We start from the raw sequence: 21,081 nt of genomic DNA on the forward strand, positions 1-21,081 counted from the left end.
GTCACACAAGGAAGAAATTATCAGGGAATATGGTTAAGCCAGGAGCCACGGCTGTGGCGCATGTAAACCGCCAAGGCGGGACAAGGAGCAGAGCGGCAATGGCAGAAGCCACCAGGATTCTTCGCTGGGCGGAAAATCACGTAAGCGCTCTGTCAGCAGTCTTCATTCCGGGAGTGGACAACTGGGAAGCAGACTTCCTCAGCAGACACGATCTCCATCCAGGAGAGTGGGGACTTCATCAAGAAGTTTTTGCAGAGATAACAAGTCGGTGGGGACTTCCTCAAATAGACACGATGGCGTCACGCCTCAACCAAAAGCTTCGGCCGTATTGTCCAGGTCGAGGGACCCTCAGGCAGTGGCGGTGGACGCCCTAGTGACACCGTGGGTGTTTCAGTCGGTCTATGTGTTCCCTCCACTTCCACTCATCTCAAAAATATTGAGAATCATAAGACGAACAAGAGTGCAGACAATACTCATTGTTCCAGATTGGCCTCGGAGAGCCTGGTATTCAGATCTTTAGGAAATGCTCACAGAAGATCCGTGGCCTCTTCCTCTCAGGGAGGACCTGTTGCAACAGGGGCCCTGTCTGTTCCAAGACTTACCGCGGTTTCGTTTGACGGCATGGAGGTTGAACACCAAATCCTAACTAGGAAAGGTATTCCGGGGGAAGTCATCCCTACTCTAATCAAAGCTAGGAAGGAGGTGACTGCGAAGCATTATGACCGTATCTGGAGGAAATATGTATCTTGGTGTGAAGCCAAGAATGCTCCTACGGAAGATTTTCACCTGGGCCGTTTTCTCCATTTTCTGCAGATAGGAGTGGATATGGGCCTAAAGATAGGCTCCATTAAAGTGCAGATTTCGGCCTTGTCTATATTCTTTCAGAAGGAATTGGCTTCTCTGCCAGAAGTCCAGACTTTTGTAAAGGGAGTGCTGCACATCCAACCTCCTTTTGTGCCCCCAGTGGCACCGTGGGACCTTAACGTGGTGCTACAGTTCCTTAAATCGCACTGGTTTGAACCTCTTCAAACGGTTGAATTAAAGTTTCTCACTTGGAAGGTGGTCATGTTGTTGGGCTTGGCATCTGCGAGGCGGGTGTCCGAATTGGTGGCTTTGTCTCACAAGAGCCCCTATCTGATTTTCCATGTGGATCGGGCAGAGTTGAGAACTCGTCCTCAATTTCTACCTAAGGTGGTTTCGTTGTTTCATATGAACCAACCTATTGTGGTGCTGGTGGCTACGGGGGACTTGGAGGATTCCAAGTCCCTTGATGTGGTCGGGGCCTTAAAAATTTATGTAACCAGGACGGCTCGGGTTAGGAAAACAGAGGCTCTATTTGTCCTGTATGCAGCCAACAAGGTTGGCGCTCCTGCTTCTAAGCAGACTATTGCTCGCTGGATCTGTAACACGATTCAGCAGGCTCATTCTACGGCTGGATTGCCGTTACCTAATTCGGTAAAGGCCCATTCCACTAGGAAGGTGGGCTCTTCTTGGGCGGCTGCCCGAGGCTTCTCGGCATTACAGCTTTTTCCGAGCAGCTACTTGGTCGGGTTCAAACACTTTTGCAAAGTTCTACAAGTTTGACACCCTGGCTAATGAGGACCTCTTGTTTGCTCAATCGGTGCTGCAGAGTCATCCGCACTCTCCCGCCCGGTCTGGAGCTTTGGTATAATCCCCATGGTCCTTACGGAGTCCCCAGCATCCTCTAGGACGTAAGAGAAAATAAGATTTTAAACCTACCGGTAAATCTTTTTCTCGTAGTCCGTAGTGGATGCTGGGCGCCCGTCCCAAGTGCGGAAACTCTGCAAGACTTGTATATAGTTGTTGCTTACATAAGGGTTATGTTACAGTTTTGATCGGTCTCTGGCTGTTGCTGTTTTGTTTCATACTGGTAACTGGTTTCGTATATTCCATGTTATACGGTGTGGATGGTGTGGGCTGGTATGTATCTCGCCCTTAGATTAGCAAAAATCCTTTCCTCGTACTGTCAGTCTCCTCTGGGCACAGTTCTCTAACTGAGGTCTGAAGGAGGGGCATAGAGGGAGGAGCCAGTGCACACCCATATAAAGTCTTAGAGTGCCCATGTCTCCTGCGGAGCCAGTCTATACCCCTTGGTCCTTACGGAGTCCCCAGCATCCTCTACGGACTAGGAGAAAAAGATTTACCGGTAGGTTTAAAATCTTATTTTTTCCCATCACGTCCACACCCTTACCAATTTTTTTTATTATTTTCTAATACTTCACTTTGCTTAACCTCATAGTAGGTTAATTAGCAATTAAAGATGTAGGAACTTAAGCCAAACAGGCCAATTTAATGTGGTATATTTATGATATCTTTTACATGAATATATAAATAAAAGTTATATTTTAAATAAGTTAAGGGAAAATGTGCACCCAACAATCCAATTTCTTTCTTTTTCACATATACTTTTCCCGTTCCTCCCTGTGAGATATCTCACAGTATATGGCCACATGATATCTGGGCTCCTATCCTGGGGAGGAGACATTACCCCGTTCCTCCCCTGTGAGATATATCACAGTGTATGGCCACATGATATCTGGGCTCCTATCCTGGTGAGGAGACATTACCCCGTTCCTCCCCTGTGAGATATCACACAGTATATGTCCACATGATATCTGGGCTCCTATCCTGGTGAGGAGACATTACCCCGTTCCTCCCCTGTGAGATATATCACAGTATATGGCCACATGATATCTGGGCTCCTATCCTGAGGAGGAGACATTTCCCTGTTCCTCCCCTGTGAGATATATCACAGTATATGGCCACATGATATCTGGGCTCCTATCCTGGTGAGGAGACATTTCCACGTTCCTCCCCTGAGAGATATATCACAGTGTATGGCCACATGATGTCTGGGCTCCTATCCTGGGGAGGAGACATTACCCCGTTCCTCCCCTGTGAGATATATCACAGTATATGTCCACATGATATCTGGGCTCCTATCCTGGTGAGGAGACATTTCCCCGTTCCTCCCCTGTGAGATATATCACAGTATATGGCCACATGATGTCTGGGCTCCTATCCTGAGGAGGAGACATTACCCCGTTCCTCCCCTGAGAGATATACCACAGTGTATGGCCACATGATATCCAGGCTCCTATCCTGAGGAGGAGACATTTCACCGTTCCTCCCCTGAGAGATATATCACAGTATATGGCCACATGATGTCTGGGCTCCTATCCTGGGGAGGAGACATTACCCCGTTCTCCCCTGTGAGATATATCACAGTATATGGCCACATGATATCCAGGCTCCTATCCTGAGGAGGAGACATTTCCCCGTTCCTCCCCCGAGAGATATCTCACAGTATATGGCCACATGTTATCCGGGCTCCTATCCTGGGGAGGAGACATTTCCCCGTTCCTCCCTGTTAGATATCTCACAGTATAGGTCCACATGATATCTGGGCTCCTATCCTGGTGAGGAGACATTTCCCCGTTCCTCCCATGTGAGATATATCACAGTATATGTCCACATGATATCTGGGCTCCTATCCTGGTGAGGAGACGTTTCCCCGTATCTCCCCTGTGGGATATCTCACAGTATATGGCCACATGATATCTGGGCTCCTATTCTGGTGAGGAGACATTTCCCCGTTCCTCCCTGTGAGATATCTCACAGTATATGGCCACATGATATCTGGGCTCCTATCCTGGGAAGGAGACATTTCCCCGTTCCTCCCCTGTGAGATATATCACAGTATATGGCCACATGATATCCGGGCTCCTATCCTGGTGAGGAGACATTTCCCCGTTCCTCCCCTGAGAGATATATCACAGTGTATGGCCACATGATATCTGGGCTCCTATCCTGGGGAGGAGACATTACCCCGTTCCTCCCCTGTGAGATATCTCACAGTATATGGCCACATGATATCCGGGCTCCTATCCTGGGGAGGAGACATTTCCCCGTTCCTCCCCTGTGAGATATATCATAGTATATGGCCACATGATATCTGGGCTCCTATCCTGGGGAGGAGACATTACCCCGTTCCCCCCCTGTGAGATATCACACAGTATATGGCCACGTGATATCTGGGCTCCTATCCTGGGGAGGAGACATTTCCCCGTTCCTCCCCTGTGAGATATCTCCCAGTATATGGCCACACGATATCTGGGCTCCTATCCTGGTGAGGAGACATTTCCCCGTTCCTCCCTGTGAGATATATCACAGTATATGGCCACATGATATCTGGGCTCCTATCCTGGGGAGCAGACATTACCCCGTTCCTCCCCTGAGAGATATATCACAGTGTATGGCCACATGATATCTGGGCTTCTATCCTGGTGAGGAGACATTTCCCCGTTCCTCCCCTGAGAGATATATCACAGTGTATGGCCACATGATATCTGGGCTTCTATCCTGGTGAGGAGACATTTCCCCGTTCCTCCCCTGAGAGATATATCACAGTGTGTGGCCACATGATATCTGGGCTCCTATCCTGAGGAGGAGACATTTCCCCGTTCCTCCCCTGAGAGATATATCGCAGTGTATGGCCACATGATATCTGGGCTCCTATCCTGGTGAGGAGACATTTCCCCGTTCCTCCCCTGTGAGATATCACACAGTATATGGCCACATGATGTCTGGGCTCCTATCCTGAGGAGGAGACATTTCCCCGTTCCTCCCCTGTGAGATATCACACAGTATATGGCCACATGATATCCAGGCTCCTATCCTGAGGAGGAGACATTTCCCCGTTCCTCCCCTGTGAGATATCACACAGTATATGGCCACATGATATCCGGGCTCCTATCCTGAGGAGGAGACATTTCCCCGTTCCTCCCCTGTGAGATATGTCACAGTATATGGCCACATGATATCTGGGCTTCTATCCTGGTGAGGAGACATTTCCCCTTTCCTCCCCTGAGAGATATATCACAGTGTGTGGCCACATGATATCTGGGCTCCTATCCTGAGGAGGAGACATTTCCCCGTTCCTCCCCTGTGAGATATCACACAGTATATGGCCACATGATATCTGGGCTCCTATCCTGGTGAGGAGACATTTCCCCGTTCCTCCCCTGTGAGATATCACACAGTATATGGCCACATGATGTCTGGGCTCTTATCCTGAGGAGGAGACATTTCCCCGTTCCTCCCCTGTGAGATATCACACAGTATATGGCCACATGATATCCAGGCTCCTATCCTGAGGAGGAGACATTTCCCCGTTCCTCCCCTGTGAGATATCACACAGTATATGGCCACATGATATCTGGGCTCCTATCCTGGGGAGGAGACATTACCCCGTTCCTCCCCTGAGAGATATATCACAGTGTATGGCCACATGATATCTGGGCTCCTATCCTGAGGAGGAGACATTTCCCCGTTCCTCCCCTGTGAGATATCACACAGTATATGGCCACATGATATCTGGGCTCCTATCCTGATGAGGAGACATTTCCCAGTTCCTCCCCTGAGAGATATATCACAGTATATGGCCACATGATATCCGGGCTCCTATCCTGGTGAGGAGACATTTCCCCGTTCCTCCCCTGTGAGATATATCACAGTATATGGCCACATGATATCTGGGCTCCTATCCTGGGGAGGAGACATTTCCCCGTTCCTCCCCTGTGAGATATATCACAGTATATGGCCACACGATATCTGGGCTCCTATCCTGAGGAGGAGACATTTCCCCGTTCCTCCCCTGTGAGATATATCACAGTATATGGCCACACGATATCTGGGCTCCTATCCTGAGGAGGAGACATTTCCCCGTTCCTCCCCTGTGAGATATATCACAGTATATGGCCACATGATGTCTGTGCTCCTATCCTGGGGAGGAGACATTTCCCCGTTCCTTTCCTGAGAGATATATCACAGTGTATGGCCACACGATATCTGGGCTCCTATCCTGAGGAGGAGACATTTCCCTGTTTCTCCCCTGTGAAATGTGCGGTGTCTGACCGGATGCGCCTTGCTGCCTGCACCAGGTGATCACAGACTTGTTTGATCCCACTGGGCCCTCTTACCATCAGTAACCGCTTGTTACTGACTTCACCCACTGCGCAGTGGGTGGGGAACATGCTGCCACCACCAGGCTATTTCAAGCGGCATCTGGAACCGATTCTGCTGCATATGCGTAGCCAAGCTGCGGTCACACCTCCTTGGTGTCAGCTGGTTCCCACCACGGACCAGCCCCTGCATGGTAGCTGGCTGAGGGCAGATGCTGGAGACACTTGGCTCAGACTAGAACCGCTGAAGAACGGAATTGCGTTTGGTGCACTCCTGTTGTCGCAGGATACAGAGACAGTTGTCTTGGTATTGCTCAAGCAGTCTTAAAAAAGACTTTCCCTTCGCAGGCATTGCGGGGGTGGTGGGTAACGCATACAGATGTCCACGGCAGTACAATTCCACTTGAAGTCACAGATAAAACAGGACACGTAGGCCTCCTCTTATCCTAATCCAGCACACAATACCACAAGGGGTAGTTTAGCCCTGTGGGTTTTATCCAATCAACTAAAGTTCATGCGCCTGGCACGCCCAAGGTATGCTCACCTCTAACATTGTCCCTAGTGGACACTCCTCTGTGCCTGAGCCCACCTAGGGCATGTCTGAGTGGGGGGGAATTTCCCTCCAAAACTTACTTCCAGAATCCTACTAAGGGACCCAGCTTACCATTTCTAGCCAGAATCTGAGCTCCAGAGATGGGCGACCAAAGTCCTCGGGCAGAGTCTGAATGTAGAACTATATTGTGTCACTTTCTATAATTCCCCCTATTGTGTCCTCAACATCTACAGTGTGAACCATTACCCATGTCAGATTGTCCACTGGTCCAACACATTTCCACCTCTGTCCATCTTAACACAGGCAGTCACTACCAAACTGGACCTTCCAGAAGACCTGATGGCGTACTTCAGCCTCTACCTCATAAAGGATGGCACCGAGGGAACGTTTTCCTGTGAGTCCACATGTACTGTACCCTGTGTACTGCACTATACAGGGAGACCACATGTACTCTACTCTGTGTACAGCACTATCTACAGGGAGACCACATGTACTGTACCCTGTGCACAGCACTATCTACAGGGAGACCACATGTACTGTACCCTGTGCACAGCACTATCTACAGGGAGACCACATGTACTGTACCCTGTGCACAGCACTATCTACACGGAGATTACATGTACTGTACCCTGTGCACAGCACTATCTACACGGAGATTACATGTACTGTACCCTGTGCACAGCACTATCTACACTGAGATCACATGTACTGTACCCTGTGCACAGCACTATCTACACGGAGATTACATGTACTGTACCCTGTGCACAGCACTATCTACACTGAGATCACATGTACTGTACCCTGTGCACAGCACTATCTACAGGGAGACCACATGTACTGTACTCTGTGTACAGCACTATCTACAGGGAGACCACATGTACTGTACCCTGTGCACAGCACTATCTACAGGGAGACCACATGTACTGTATCCTGTGCACAGCACTGTCTACACTGAGACCACATGTACTGTACCCTGTGCACAGCACTATCTATAGGGAGACCACATGTACTGTACTCTGTGCACAGCACTATCTACACGGAGATTACATGTACTGGACCCTGTGCACAGCACTATCTACACTGAGATCACATGTACTGTACCCTGTGCACAGCACTATCTACACTGAGACCACATGTACTGTACCCTGTGCACAGCACTATCTACACTGAGACCACATGTACTGTACCCTGTGCACAGCACTATCTACACTGAGATCACATGTACTGTACCCTGTGCACAGCACTATCTACACTGAGATCACATGTACTGTACCCTGTGCACAGCACTATCTACACCTAGACCACATGTACTGTACCCTGTGCACAGCACTATCTACACTGAGACCACATGTACTGTACCCTGTGCACAGCACTATCTACACTGAGATCACATGTACTGTACCCTGTGCACAGCACTATCTACACTGACATCACATGTACTGTACCCTGTGCACAGCACTATCTACAGGGAGACCACATGTACTGTACTCTGTAGATAGCTCTACCTACACTGAGACCACATGTACTGTACCCTGTGCACAGCACTATCTACACGGAGATTACATGTACTGTACCCTGTGCACAGCACTATCTACACGGAGATCACATGTACTGTACCCTGTGCACAGCACTATCTACACAGAGATCACATGTACTGTACCCTGTGCACAGCACTATCTACAGGGAGACCACATGTGCTGTACCCTGTGCACAGCACTATCTACACTGAGATCACATGTACTGTACCCTGTGCACAGCACTGTCTACACTGAGATCACATCTACTGTACCCTGTGCACAGCACTATCTGCACTGAGATCACATGTACTGTATCTACACTGAGATCACATGTACTGTACCCTGTGCACAGCACTATCTACACTGAGATCATATGTACTATACCCTGTGCACAGCACTATCTACAGGGAGACCACATGTACTGTACCCTGTGCACAGCACTATCTGCACTGAGATCACATGTACTGTATCTACACTGAGATCACATGTACTGTACCCTGTGCACAGCACTATCTACACTGAGATCATATGTACTATACCCTGTGCACAGCACTATCTACAGGGAGACCACATGTACTGTACCCTGTGCACAGCACTATCTACGCTGAGACCACATGTACTGTACCCTGTGCACAGCACTATCTACACTGAGATCACATGTACTGTACCCTGTGCACAGCACTATCTACACTGAGACCACATGTACTGTACCCTGTGCACAGCACTATCTACACTGAGATCACATGTACTGTACTCTGAGCACAGCACTATCTACACTGAGATCACATGTACTGTACCCTGTGCACAGCACTATCTACACTGAGATCACATGTACTGTACCCTGTGCACAGCACTATCTACACTGAGATCACATGTACTGTACCCTGTGCACAGCTCTACCTACACTGAGACCACATGTACTGTACCCTGTGCATAGCTCTACCTACACTGAGATCACATGTACTGTACCCTGTGCACAGCACTATCTACACTGAGACCACATGTACTGTACCCTGTGCACAGCACTATCTACACTGAGACCACATGTACTGTACCCTGTGCACAGCACTATCTACACTGAGATCACATGTACTGTAACCTGTGCACAGCACTATCTACACTGAGATCACATGTACTGTACCCTGTGCACAGCACTATCTACACTGAGATCACATGTACTGTACCCTGTGCACAGCACTATCTACACTGAGATCACATGTACTGTACCCTGTGCACAGCACTATCTACACTGAGATCACATGTACTGTACCCTGTGCACAGCACTATCTACACTGAGATCACATGTACTGTACACTGTGCATAGCTCTACCTACACTGAGATCACATGTACTGTACCCTGTGCACAGCACTATCTACACTGAGATCACATGTACTGTACCCTGTGCACAGCACTATCTACACTGAGATCATATGTACTGTACCCTGTGCACAGCACTATCTACACTGAGATCATATGTACTGTACCCTGTGCACAGCACCATCTACACTGACATCACATGTACTGTTCTCTGAGCACAGCACTATCTACACTGAGACCACATGTACTGTACCCTGTGCACAGCACTATCTACACTGAGATCACATGTACTGTACCCTGTGCACAGCACTATCTACACTGAGATCACATGTACTGTACCCTGTGCACAGCACTGTCGACACTGAGACCACATGTACTGTACCCTGTGCACAGCACTATCTACACTGAGATCACGTACTGTACCCTGTGCACAGCACTATCTACACTGAGATCACATGTACTGTACCCTGTGCACAGCACTATCTACACTGAGATCACATGTACTGTACCCTGTGCACAGCACTGTCTACACTGAGACCACATGTACTGTACCCTGTGCACAGCACTATCTACACTGAGACCACATGTACTGTACCCTGTGCACAGCACTATCTACACTGAGATCACATGTACTGTACCCTGTGCACAGCACTATCTACACTGAGATCACATGTACTGTACCCTGTGCACAGCACTATCTACACTGAGATCACATGTACTGTACCCTGTGCACAGCACTATCTACACTGAGATCACATGTACTGTACCCTGTGTACAGCACTATCTACACTGAGATCACATGTACTGTACTCTGAGCACAGCACTATCTACACTGAGACCACATGTACTGTACCCTGTGCACAGCACTATCTACACTGAGATCACATGTACTGTACCCTGTGCACAGCACTATCTACACTGAGATCACATGTACTGTACCCTGTGCACAGCACTGTCGACACTGAGACCACATGTACTGTACCCTGTGCACAGCACTATCTACACTGAGATCACGTACTGTACCCTGTGCACAGCACTATCTACACTGAGATTACATGTACTGTACCCTGTGCACAGCACTATCTACACTGAGATCACATGTACTGTACCCTGTGCACAGCACTATCTACACGGAGATTACATGTACTGTACCCTGTGCACAGCACTATCTACACTGAGATCACATGTACTGTACCCTGTGCACAGCACTATCTACAGGGAGACCACATGTACTGTACTCTGTGTACAGCACTATCTACAGGGAGACCACATGTACTGTACCCTGTGCACAGCACTATCTACAGGGAGACCACATGTACATTATCCTGTGCACAGCACTGTCTACACTGAGACCACATGTACTGTACCCTGTGCACAGCACTATCTATAGGGAGACCACATGTACTGTACTCTGTGCACAGCACTATCTACACGGAGATTACATGTACTGGACCCTGTGCACAGCACTATCTACACTGAGATCACATGTACTGTACCCTGTGCACAGCACTATCTACACTGAGACCACATGTACTGTACCCTGTGCACAGCACTATCTACACTGAGACCACATGTACTGTACCCTGTGCACAGCACTATCTACACTGAGATCACATGTACTGTACCCTGTGCACAGCACTATCTACACTGAGATCACATGTACTGTACCCTGTGCACAGCACTATCTACACCTAGACCACATGTACTGTACCCTGTGCACAGCACTATCTACACTGAGACCACATGTACTGTACCCTGTGCACAGCACTATCTACACTGAGATCACATGTACTGTACCCTGTGCACAGCACTATCTACACTGACATCACATGTACTGTACCCTGTGCACAGCACTATCTACAGGGAGACCACATGTACTGTACTCTGTAGATAGCTCTACCTACACTGAGACCACATGTACTGTACCCTGTGCACAGCACTATCTACACGGAGATTACATGTACTGTACCCTGTGCACAGCACTATCTACACGGAGATCACATGTACTGTACCCTGTGCACAGCACTATCTACACAGAGATCACATGTACTGTACCCTGTGCACAGCACTATCTACAGGGAGACCACATGTGCTGTACCCTGTGCACAGCACTATCTACACTGAGATCACATGTACTGTACCCTGTGCACAGCACTGTCTACACTGAGATCACATCTACTGTACCCTGTGCACAGCACTATCTACACTGAGATCACATGTACTGTATCTACACTGAGATCACATGTACTGTACCCTGTGCACAGCACTATCTACACTGAGATCATATGTACTATACCCTGTGCACAGCACTATCTACAGGGAGACCACATGTACTGTACCCTGTGCACAGCACTATCTGCACTGAGATCACATGTACTGTATCTACACTGAGATCACATGTACTGTACCCTGTGCACAGCACTATCTACACTGAGATCATATGTACTATACCCTGTGCACAGCACTATCTACAGGGAGACCACATGTACTGTACCCTGTGCACAGCACTATCTACGCTGAGACCACATGTACTGTACCCTGTGCACAGCACTATCTACACTGAGATCACATGTACTGTACCCTGTGCACAGCACTATCTACACTGAGACCACATGTACTGTACCCTGTGCACAGCACTATCTACACTGAGATCACATGTACTGTACTCTGAGCACAGCACTATCTACACTGAGATCACATGTACTGTACCCTGTGCACAGCACTATCTACACTGAGATCACATGTACTGTACCCTGTGCACAGCACTATCTACACTGAGATCACATGTACTGTACCCTGTGCACAGCTCTACCTACACTGAGACCACATGTACTGTACCCTGTGCATAGCTCTACCTACACTGAGATCACATGTACTGTACCCTGTGCACAGCACTATCTACACTGAGACCACATGTACTGTACCCTGTGCACAGCACTATCTGCACTGAGACCACATGTACTGTACCCTGTGCACAGCACTATCTACACTGAGATCACATGTACTGTAACCTGTGCACAGCACTATCTACACTGAGATCACATGTACTGTACCCTGTGCACAGCACTATCTACACTGAGATCACATGTACTGTACCCTGTGCACAGCACTATCTACACTGAGATCACATGTACTGTACCCTGTGCACAGCACTATCTACACTGAGATCACATGTACTGTACCCTGTGCACAGCACTATCTACACTGAGATCACATGTACTGTACCCTGTGTACAGCACTATCTACACTGAGACCACATGTACTGTACCCTGTGCACAGCACTATCTACACTGAGATCACATGTACTGTACCCTGTGCATAGCTCTACCTACACTGAGATCACATGTACTGTACCCTGTGCACAGCACTATCTACAGGGAGACCACATGTACTGTACACTGTGCATAGCTCTACCTACACTGAGATCACATGTACTGTACCCTGTGCACAGCACTATCTACACTGAGATCACATGTACTGTACCCTGTGCACAGCACTATCTACACTGAGATCATATGTACTGTACCCTGTGCACAGCACTATCTACACTGAGATCATATGTACTGTACCCTGTGCACAGCACCATCTACACTGACATCACATGTACTGTTCTCTGAGCACAGCACTATCTACACTGAGACCACATGTACTGTACCCTGTGCACAGCACTATCTACACTGAGATCACATGTACTGTACCCTGTGCACAGCACTATCTACACTGAGATCACATGTACTGTACCCTGTGCACAGCACTGTCGACACTGAGACCACATGTACTGTACCCTGTGCACAGCACTATCTACACTGAGATCACGTACTGTACCCTGTGCACAGCACTATCTACACTGAGATCACATGTACTGTACCCTGTGCACAGCACTATCTACACTGAGATCACATGTACTGTACCCTGTGCACAGCACTGTCTACACTGAGACCACATGTACTGTACCCTGTGCACAGCACTATCTACACTGAGACCACATGTACTGTACCCTGTGCACAGCACTATCTACACTGAGATCACATGTACTGTACCCTGTGCACAGCACTATCTACACTGAGATCACATGTACTGTACCCTGTGCACAGCACTATCTACACTGAGATCACATGTACTGTACCCTGTGCACAGCACTATCTACACTGAGATCACATGTACTGTACCCTGTGCACAGCACTATCTACACTGAGATCACATGTACTGTACCCTGTGTACAGCACTATCTACACTGACATCACATGTACTGTACCCTGTGCACAGCACTATCTACACTGAGACCACATGTACTGTACCCTGTGCACAGCACTATCTACACTGACATCACATGTACTGTACCCTGTGCACAGCACTATCTACACTGAGATCACATGTACTGTACTCTGAGCACAGCACTATCTACACTGACATCACATGTACTGTACCCTGTGCACAGCACTATCTACACTGAGATCACATGTACTGTACCCTGTGCACAGCACTATCTACACTGAGATCACATGTACTGTACCCTGTGCACAGCACTATCTACACTGAGATCACATGTACTGTACCCTGTGCACAGCACTGTCGACACTGAGACCACATGTACTGTACCCTGTGCACAGCACTATCTACACTGAGATCACGTACTGTACCCTGTGCACAGCACTATCTACACTGAGATCACATGTACTGTACCCTGTGCACAGCACTATCTACACTGAGATCACATGTACTGTACCCTGTGTACAGCACTATCTACACCGAGATCACATGTACTGTACCCTGTGCACAGCACTATCTACACTGACATCACATGTACTGTACCCTGTGCACAGCACTATCTACACTGACATCACATGTACTGTACCCTGTGCACAGCACTATCTACACTGAGATCACATGTACTGTACCCTGTACACAGCACTATCTACACTGACATCACATGTACTGTACCCTGTGCACAGCACTATCTACACTGAGATCACATGTACTGTACCCTGTGCACAGCACTATCTACACTGAGATCACATGTACTGTACCCTGTGCACAGCACTATCTACACTGAGATCACATGTACTGTACCCTCTGCACAGCACTATCTACACTGAGATCACATGTACTGTACCCTGTGCACAGCACTATCTACACTGAGATCGCGTGTACTGTACCTTGTGCACAGCACTGTCTACACTGAGATCATATGTACTGTACCCTGTGCACAGCACTATCTACACTGACATCACATGTACTGTACTCTGAGCACAGCACTATCTACACAGACCACATGTACTGTACCCTGTGCACAGCACTATCTACATTGAGATCACATGTACTGTACCCTGTGCACAGCACTATCTACACTGAGATCACATGTACTGTACCCTGTGCACAGCACTATCTACACTGAGATCACATGTACTGTACCCTGTGCACAGCACTATCTACACTGAGATCACATGTACTGTACCCTGTGCACAGCACTATCTACACTGAGATCACATGTACTGTACCCTCTGCACAGCACTATCTACACTGAGATCACATGTACTGTACCCTGTGCACAGCACTATCTACACTGAGATCGCGTGTACTGTACCTTGTGCACAGCACTGTCTACACTGAGATCATATGTACTGTACCCTGTGCACAGCACTATCTACACTGACATCACATGTACTGTACTCTGAGCACAGCACTATCTACACAGACCACATGTACTGTACCCTGTGCACAGCACTATCTACATTGAGATCACATGTACTGTACCCTGTGCACAGCACTATCTACACTGAGATCACATGTACTGTACCCTGTGCACAGCACTATCTACACTGAGATCACATGTACTGTACCCTGTGCACAGCACTATCTACACTGAGATCACATGTACTGTACCCTGTGCACAGCACTATCTACAGGGAGACTACATGTACTGTACACTGTGCATAGCTCTACCTACACTGAGATCACATGTACTGTACCCTGTGCACAGCACTATCTACACTGAGATCACATGTACTGTACCCTGTGCACAGCACTATCTACACTGAGATCACATGTACTGTACCCTGTGCACAGCACTGTCTACACTGAGATCACATCTACTGTACCCTGTGCACAGCACTATCTGCACTGAGATCACATGTACTGTACCCTGTGCACAGCACTATCTACACTGAGATCATATGTACCGTACCCTGTGCACAGCACTATCTACACTGAGATCACATGTACTGTACCTTGTGCACAGCACTGTCTACACTGAGATCATATGTACTGTGCACAGCACTATCTACACTGAGATCATATGTACTGTACCCTGTGCACAGCACTATCTACACTGAAATCACATGTACTGTACTCTGAGCACAGCACTATCTACACTGAGACCACATGTACTGTACCCTGTGCACAGCACTGTCTACACTGAGACCACATGTACTGTACCCTGTGCACAGCACTATCTACATTGAGATCACATGTACTGTACCATGTGCACAGCACTATCTACACTGAGATCACATGTACTGTACCCTGTGCACAGCACTATCTACACTGAGATCATATGTACTGTACCCTGTGCACAGCACTATCTACACTGAAATCACATGTACTGTACTCTGAGCACAGCACTATCTACACTTAGACCACATGTACTGTACCCTGTGCACAGCACTGTCTACACTGAGACCACATGTACTGTACCCTGTGCACAGCACTATCTACACTGAGATCACATGTACTGTACCACGTGCACAGCACTATCTACACTGAGATCACATGTACTGTACCCTGTGCACAGCACTGTCTACACTGAGACCACATGTACTGTACCCTGTGCACAGCACTATCTACACTGACATCATATGTACTGTACTCTGAGCACAGCACTATCTACACTGAGATCACATGTACTGTACTCTGAGCACAGCACTATCTACACTGAGATCACATGTACTGTACTCTGAGCACAGCACTATCTACACTGAGACCACATGTACTGTACCCTGTGCACAGCACTATCTACACTGAGATCACATGTACTGTACCATGTGCACAGCACTATCTACACTGAGACTACATGTACTGTACCCTGTGCACAGCACTATCTACACTGAGATCACATGCACTATCTACACTGAGATCACATGTACTGTACCCTGTGCACAGCACTATCTACACTGAGATCACATGTACTGTACCCTGTGCACAGCACTGTCTACACTGAGATCACATGTACTGTACTCTGAGCACAGCACTATCTACACTGAGATCACATGTACTGTACCCTGTGCACAGCACTATCTACAGGGAGACCACATGTACTGTACCCTGTGCGCAGCACTATCTACACTGAGACACATGTACTGTACCCTGTGCACAGCACTGTCTACACTGAGACCACATGTACTGTACCCTGTGCACAGCACTATCTACACTGAGATCACATGCACTATCTACACTGAGATCACATGTACTGTACCCTGTGCACAGCACTATCTACACTGAGATCACATGTACTGTACCTGTGCACAGCACTGTCTACACTGAGATCACATGTACTGTACTCTGAGCACAGCACTATCTACACTGAGATCACATGTACTATACCCTGTGCACAGCACTACCTACACTGAGATCACATGTACTGTACCCTGTGCGCAGCACTATCTACACTGAGACCACATGTACTGTACCCTGTGCACAGCACTGTCTACACTGAGACCACATGTACTGTACCCTGTGCACAGCACTATCTACACTGAGATCACATGTACTATACCCTGTGCACAGCACTATCTACACTGAGATCACATGTACTGTACCCTGTGCACAGCACTATCTACACTGAGATCACATGTACTGTACCCTGTGCACAGCACTATCTACACTGAGACCACATGTACTGTACCCTGTGCACCAGCACTATCTACACTGAGATCACATGTACTGTACCATGTGCACAGCACTATCTACACTGAGATCACATGTACTGTACCCTGTGCACAGCACTATCTACACTGAGATCACATGTACTGTACCCTGTGTACAGCACTATCTACACTGAGATCACATGTACTGTACCCTGTGCACAGCACTATCTACAGGGAGACCACATGTACTGTACCCTGTGCACAGCACTATCTACAGGGAGACCACATGTACTGTACCCTGTGCACAGCACTAGCTTACAGGGAGACTACATGTACTGTACACTGTGCATAGCTCTACCTACACACTGAGATCACATGTACTGTACCCTGTGCACAGCACTATCTACAGGGAGACCACATGTACTGTACCCTGTGCACAGCACTATCTACACTGAGATCACATGTACTGTACCCTGTGCACAGCACTGTCTACACTGAGATCACATCTACTGTACCCTGTGCACAGCACTATCTGCACTGAGATCACATGTACTGTACCCTGTGCACAGCACTATCTCTCACTGAGACCACATGTACTGTACCCTGTGCACAGCACTATCTACACTGAGACACATGTACTGTACCCTGTGCACAGCACTATCTACACTGAGACCACATGTACTGTACCCTGTGCACAGCACTATCTACACTGAGATCACATGTACTGTACCCTGTGCACAGCACTATCTACACTGAGATCACATGTACTGTACCCTGTGCACAGCACTATCTACACTGAGATCACATGTACTGTACCCTGTGCACAGCGCTATCTACACTGAGACCACATGTACTGTACCCTGTGCACAGCACTATCTACACTGAGATCACATGTACTGTACCCTGTGCACAGCACTATCTACACTGAGATCACATGTACTGTACCTTGTGCACAGCACTATCTACACTGACATCACATGTACTGTACTCTGAGCACAGCACTATCTACACTGAGACCACATGTACTGTACCCTGTGCACAGCACTATCTACACTGAGATCACATGTACTGTACCCTGTGCACAGCACTATCTACACTGAGATCACATGTACTGTACTCTGAGCACAGCACTATCTGCACTGAGACCACATGTACTGTACCCTGTGCACAGCACTATCTACACTGAGATCACATGTACTGTACCCTGTGCACAGCACTATCTACACTGAGATCACATGCACTGTACCCTGTGCACAGCACTATCTACACTGAGATCACATGCACTGTACCCTGTGCACAGCACTATCTACACTGAGATCACATGTACTGTACCCTGTGCACAGCACTATCTACACTGAGATCACATGTACTGTACCTTGTGCACAGCACTATCTACACTGACATCACATGTACTGTACTCTGAGCACAGCACTATCTACACTGAGACCACATGTACTGTACCCTGTGCACAGCACTATCTACACTGAGATCACATGTACTGTACCCTGTGCACAGCACTATCTACACTGAGATCACATGTACTGTACGCTGAGCACAGCACTATCTGCACTGAGACCACATGTACTGTACCCTGTGCACAGCACTATCTACACTGAGATCACATGTACTGTACCCTGTGCACAGCACTATCTACACTGAGATCACATGCACTGTACCCTGTGCACAGCACTATCTACACTGAGATCACATGTACTGTACCCTGTGCACAGCACTATCTACACTGAGATCACATGTACTGTACCCTGTGCACAGCACTATCTACATTGAGATCACATGTACTGTACCCTGTGCACAGCACTATCTACACTGAGATCACATGTACTGTACCCTGTGCACAGCACTATCTACACTGAGATCACATGTACTGTACCCTGTGCACAGCACTATCTACACTGAGATCACATGTACTGTACCCTGTGCACAGCACTGTCTACACTGAGATCACATCTACTGTACCCTGTGCACAGCACTATCTGCACTGAGATCACATGTACTGTACCCTGTGCACAGCACTATCTACACTGAGATCACATGTACTGTACCCTGTGCACAGCACTATCTACACTGAGACCACATGTACTGTACCCTGTGCACAGCACTATCTACACTGAGACTACATGTACTGTACCCTGTGCACAGCACTATCTACACTGAGACTACATGTACTGTACCCTGTGCACAGCACTATCTACACTGAGACTACATGTACTGTACCCTGTGCACAGCACTGTCTACACTGAGTCCACATGTACTGTACCCTGTGCACAGCACTATCTACACTGAGATCACATGTACTGTACTCTGAGCACAGCACTATCTACACTGAGACCACATGTACTGTACCCTGTGCACAGCACTATCTACACTGAGATCACATGTACTGTACCCTGTGCACAGCACTATCTACACTGAGATCACATGTACTGTACCCTGTGCACAGCACTATCTACACTGAGATCACATGTACTGTACTCTGAGCACAGCACTATCTACACTGAGACCACATGTACTGTACCCTGTGCACAGCACTATCTACACTGAGATCACATGTACTGTACCATGTGCACAGCACTGTCTACACTGAGATCACATGTACTGTACCCTGTGCACAGCACTATCTACACTGAGATCACATGTACTGTACCCTGTGCACAGCACTATCTACACTGAGATCACATGTACTGTACCCTGTGCACAGCACTATCTACACTGAGATCACATGTACTGTACCCTGTGCACAGCACTATCTACACTGAGATCACATGTACTGTACCCTGTGCACAGCACTATCTACACTGAGACCACATGTACTGTACCATGTGCACAGCACTATCTACACTGAGATCACATGTACTGTACTCTGAGCACAGCACTATCTACACTGAGATCACATGTACTGTACCCTGTGCACAGCACTATCTACAGGGAGACCACATGTACTGTACACTGTGCATAGCTCTACCTACACTGAGATCACATGTACTGTACCCTGTGCGCAGCACTATCTACACTGAGACCACATGTACTGTACCCTGTGCACAGCACTATCTACACTGAGATCACATGTACTGTACCCTGTGCACAGCACTATCTACACTGAGACCACATGTACTGTACCCTGTGCACAGCACTATCTACACTGAGATCACATGTACTGTACCCTGTGCACAGCACTATCTATACTGAGATCACATGTACTGTACCCTGTGCACAGCACTATCTACACTGAGATCACATGTACTGTACCCTGTGCACAGCACTATCTACACTGAGATCACATGTACTGTACCCTGTGCACAGCACTATCTACACTGAGATCACATGTACTGTACCCTGTGCACAGCACTATCTACACTGAGATCACATGTACTGTACCTTGTGCAGAGCACTGTCTACACTGAGATCATATGTACTGTACCCTGTGCACAGCACTGTCTACACTGAGATCATATGTACTGTACCCTGTGCACAGCACTATCTACACTGACATCACATGTACTGTACTCTGAGCACAGCACTATCTACACTGAGACCACATGTACTGTACCCTGTGCACAGCACTATCTACACTGAGATCACATGTACTGTACCCTGTGCACAGCACTATCTACACTGAGATCACATGTACTGTACCCTGTGCACAGCACTGTCTACACGGAGACCACATGTACTGTACCTTGTGCACAGCACTATCTACACTGACATCATATGTACTGTACTCTGAGCACAGCACTATCTACACTGAGATCACATGTACTGTACTCTGAGCACAGCACTATCTACACTGAGACCACATGTACTGTACCCTGTGCACAGCACTATCTAC

General features: G+C 47.9%; 1 protein-coding gene across 1 annotated transcript in view; it reads left to right on the forward strand.

Moving 5' to 3' along the window:
- Window positions 1-21,081, forward strand: part of SNX17 (sorting nexin 17) — a 216,076-nt gene that overhangs the window by 97,225 nt on the left and 97,770 nt on the right. The window contains exon 6 of the mRNA XM_063916496.1: window positions 6,841-6,931. Within this exon, the coding sequence (XP_063772566.1) occupies window positions 6,841-6,931 (91 nt within the window). The remainder of the gene's footprint in view (window positions 1-6,840; window positions 6,932-21,081) is intronic.

This window comes from Pseudophryne corroboree, chromosome 4, assembly GCF_028390025.1.
Source record: "Pseudophryne corroboree isolate aPseCor3 chromosome 4, aPseCor3.hap2, whole genome shotgun sequence".
Lineage (NCBI taxonomy): Eukaryota > Metazoa > Chordata > Amphibia > Anura > Myobatrachidae > Pseudophryne > Pseudophryne corroboree.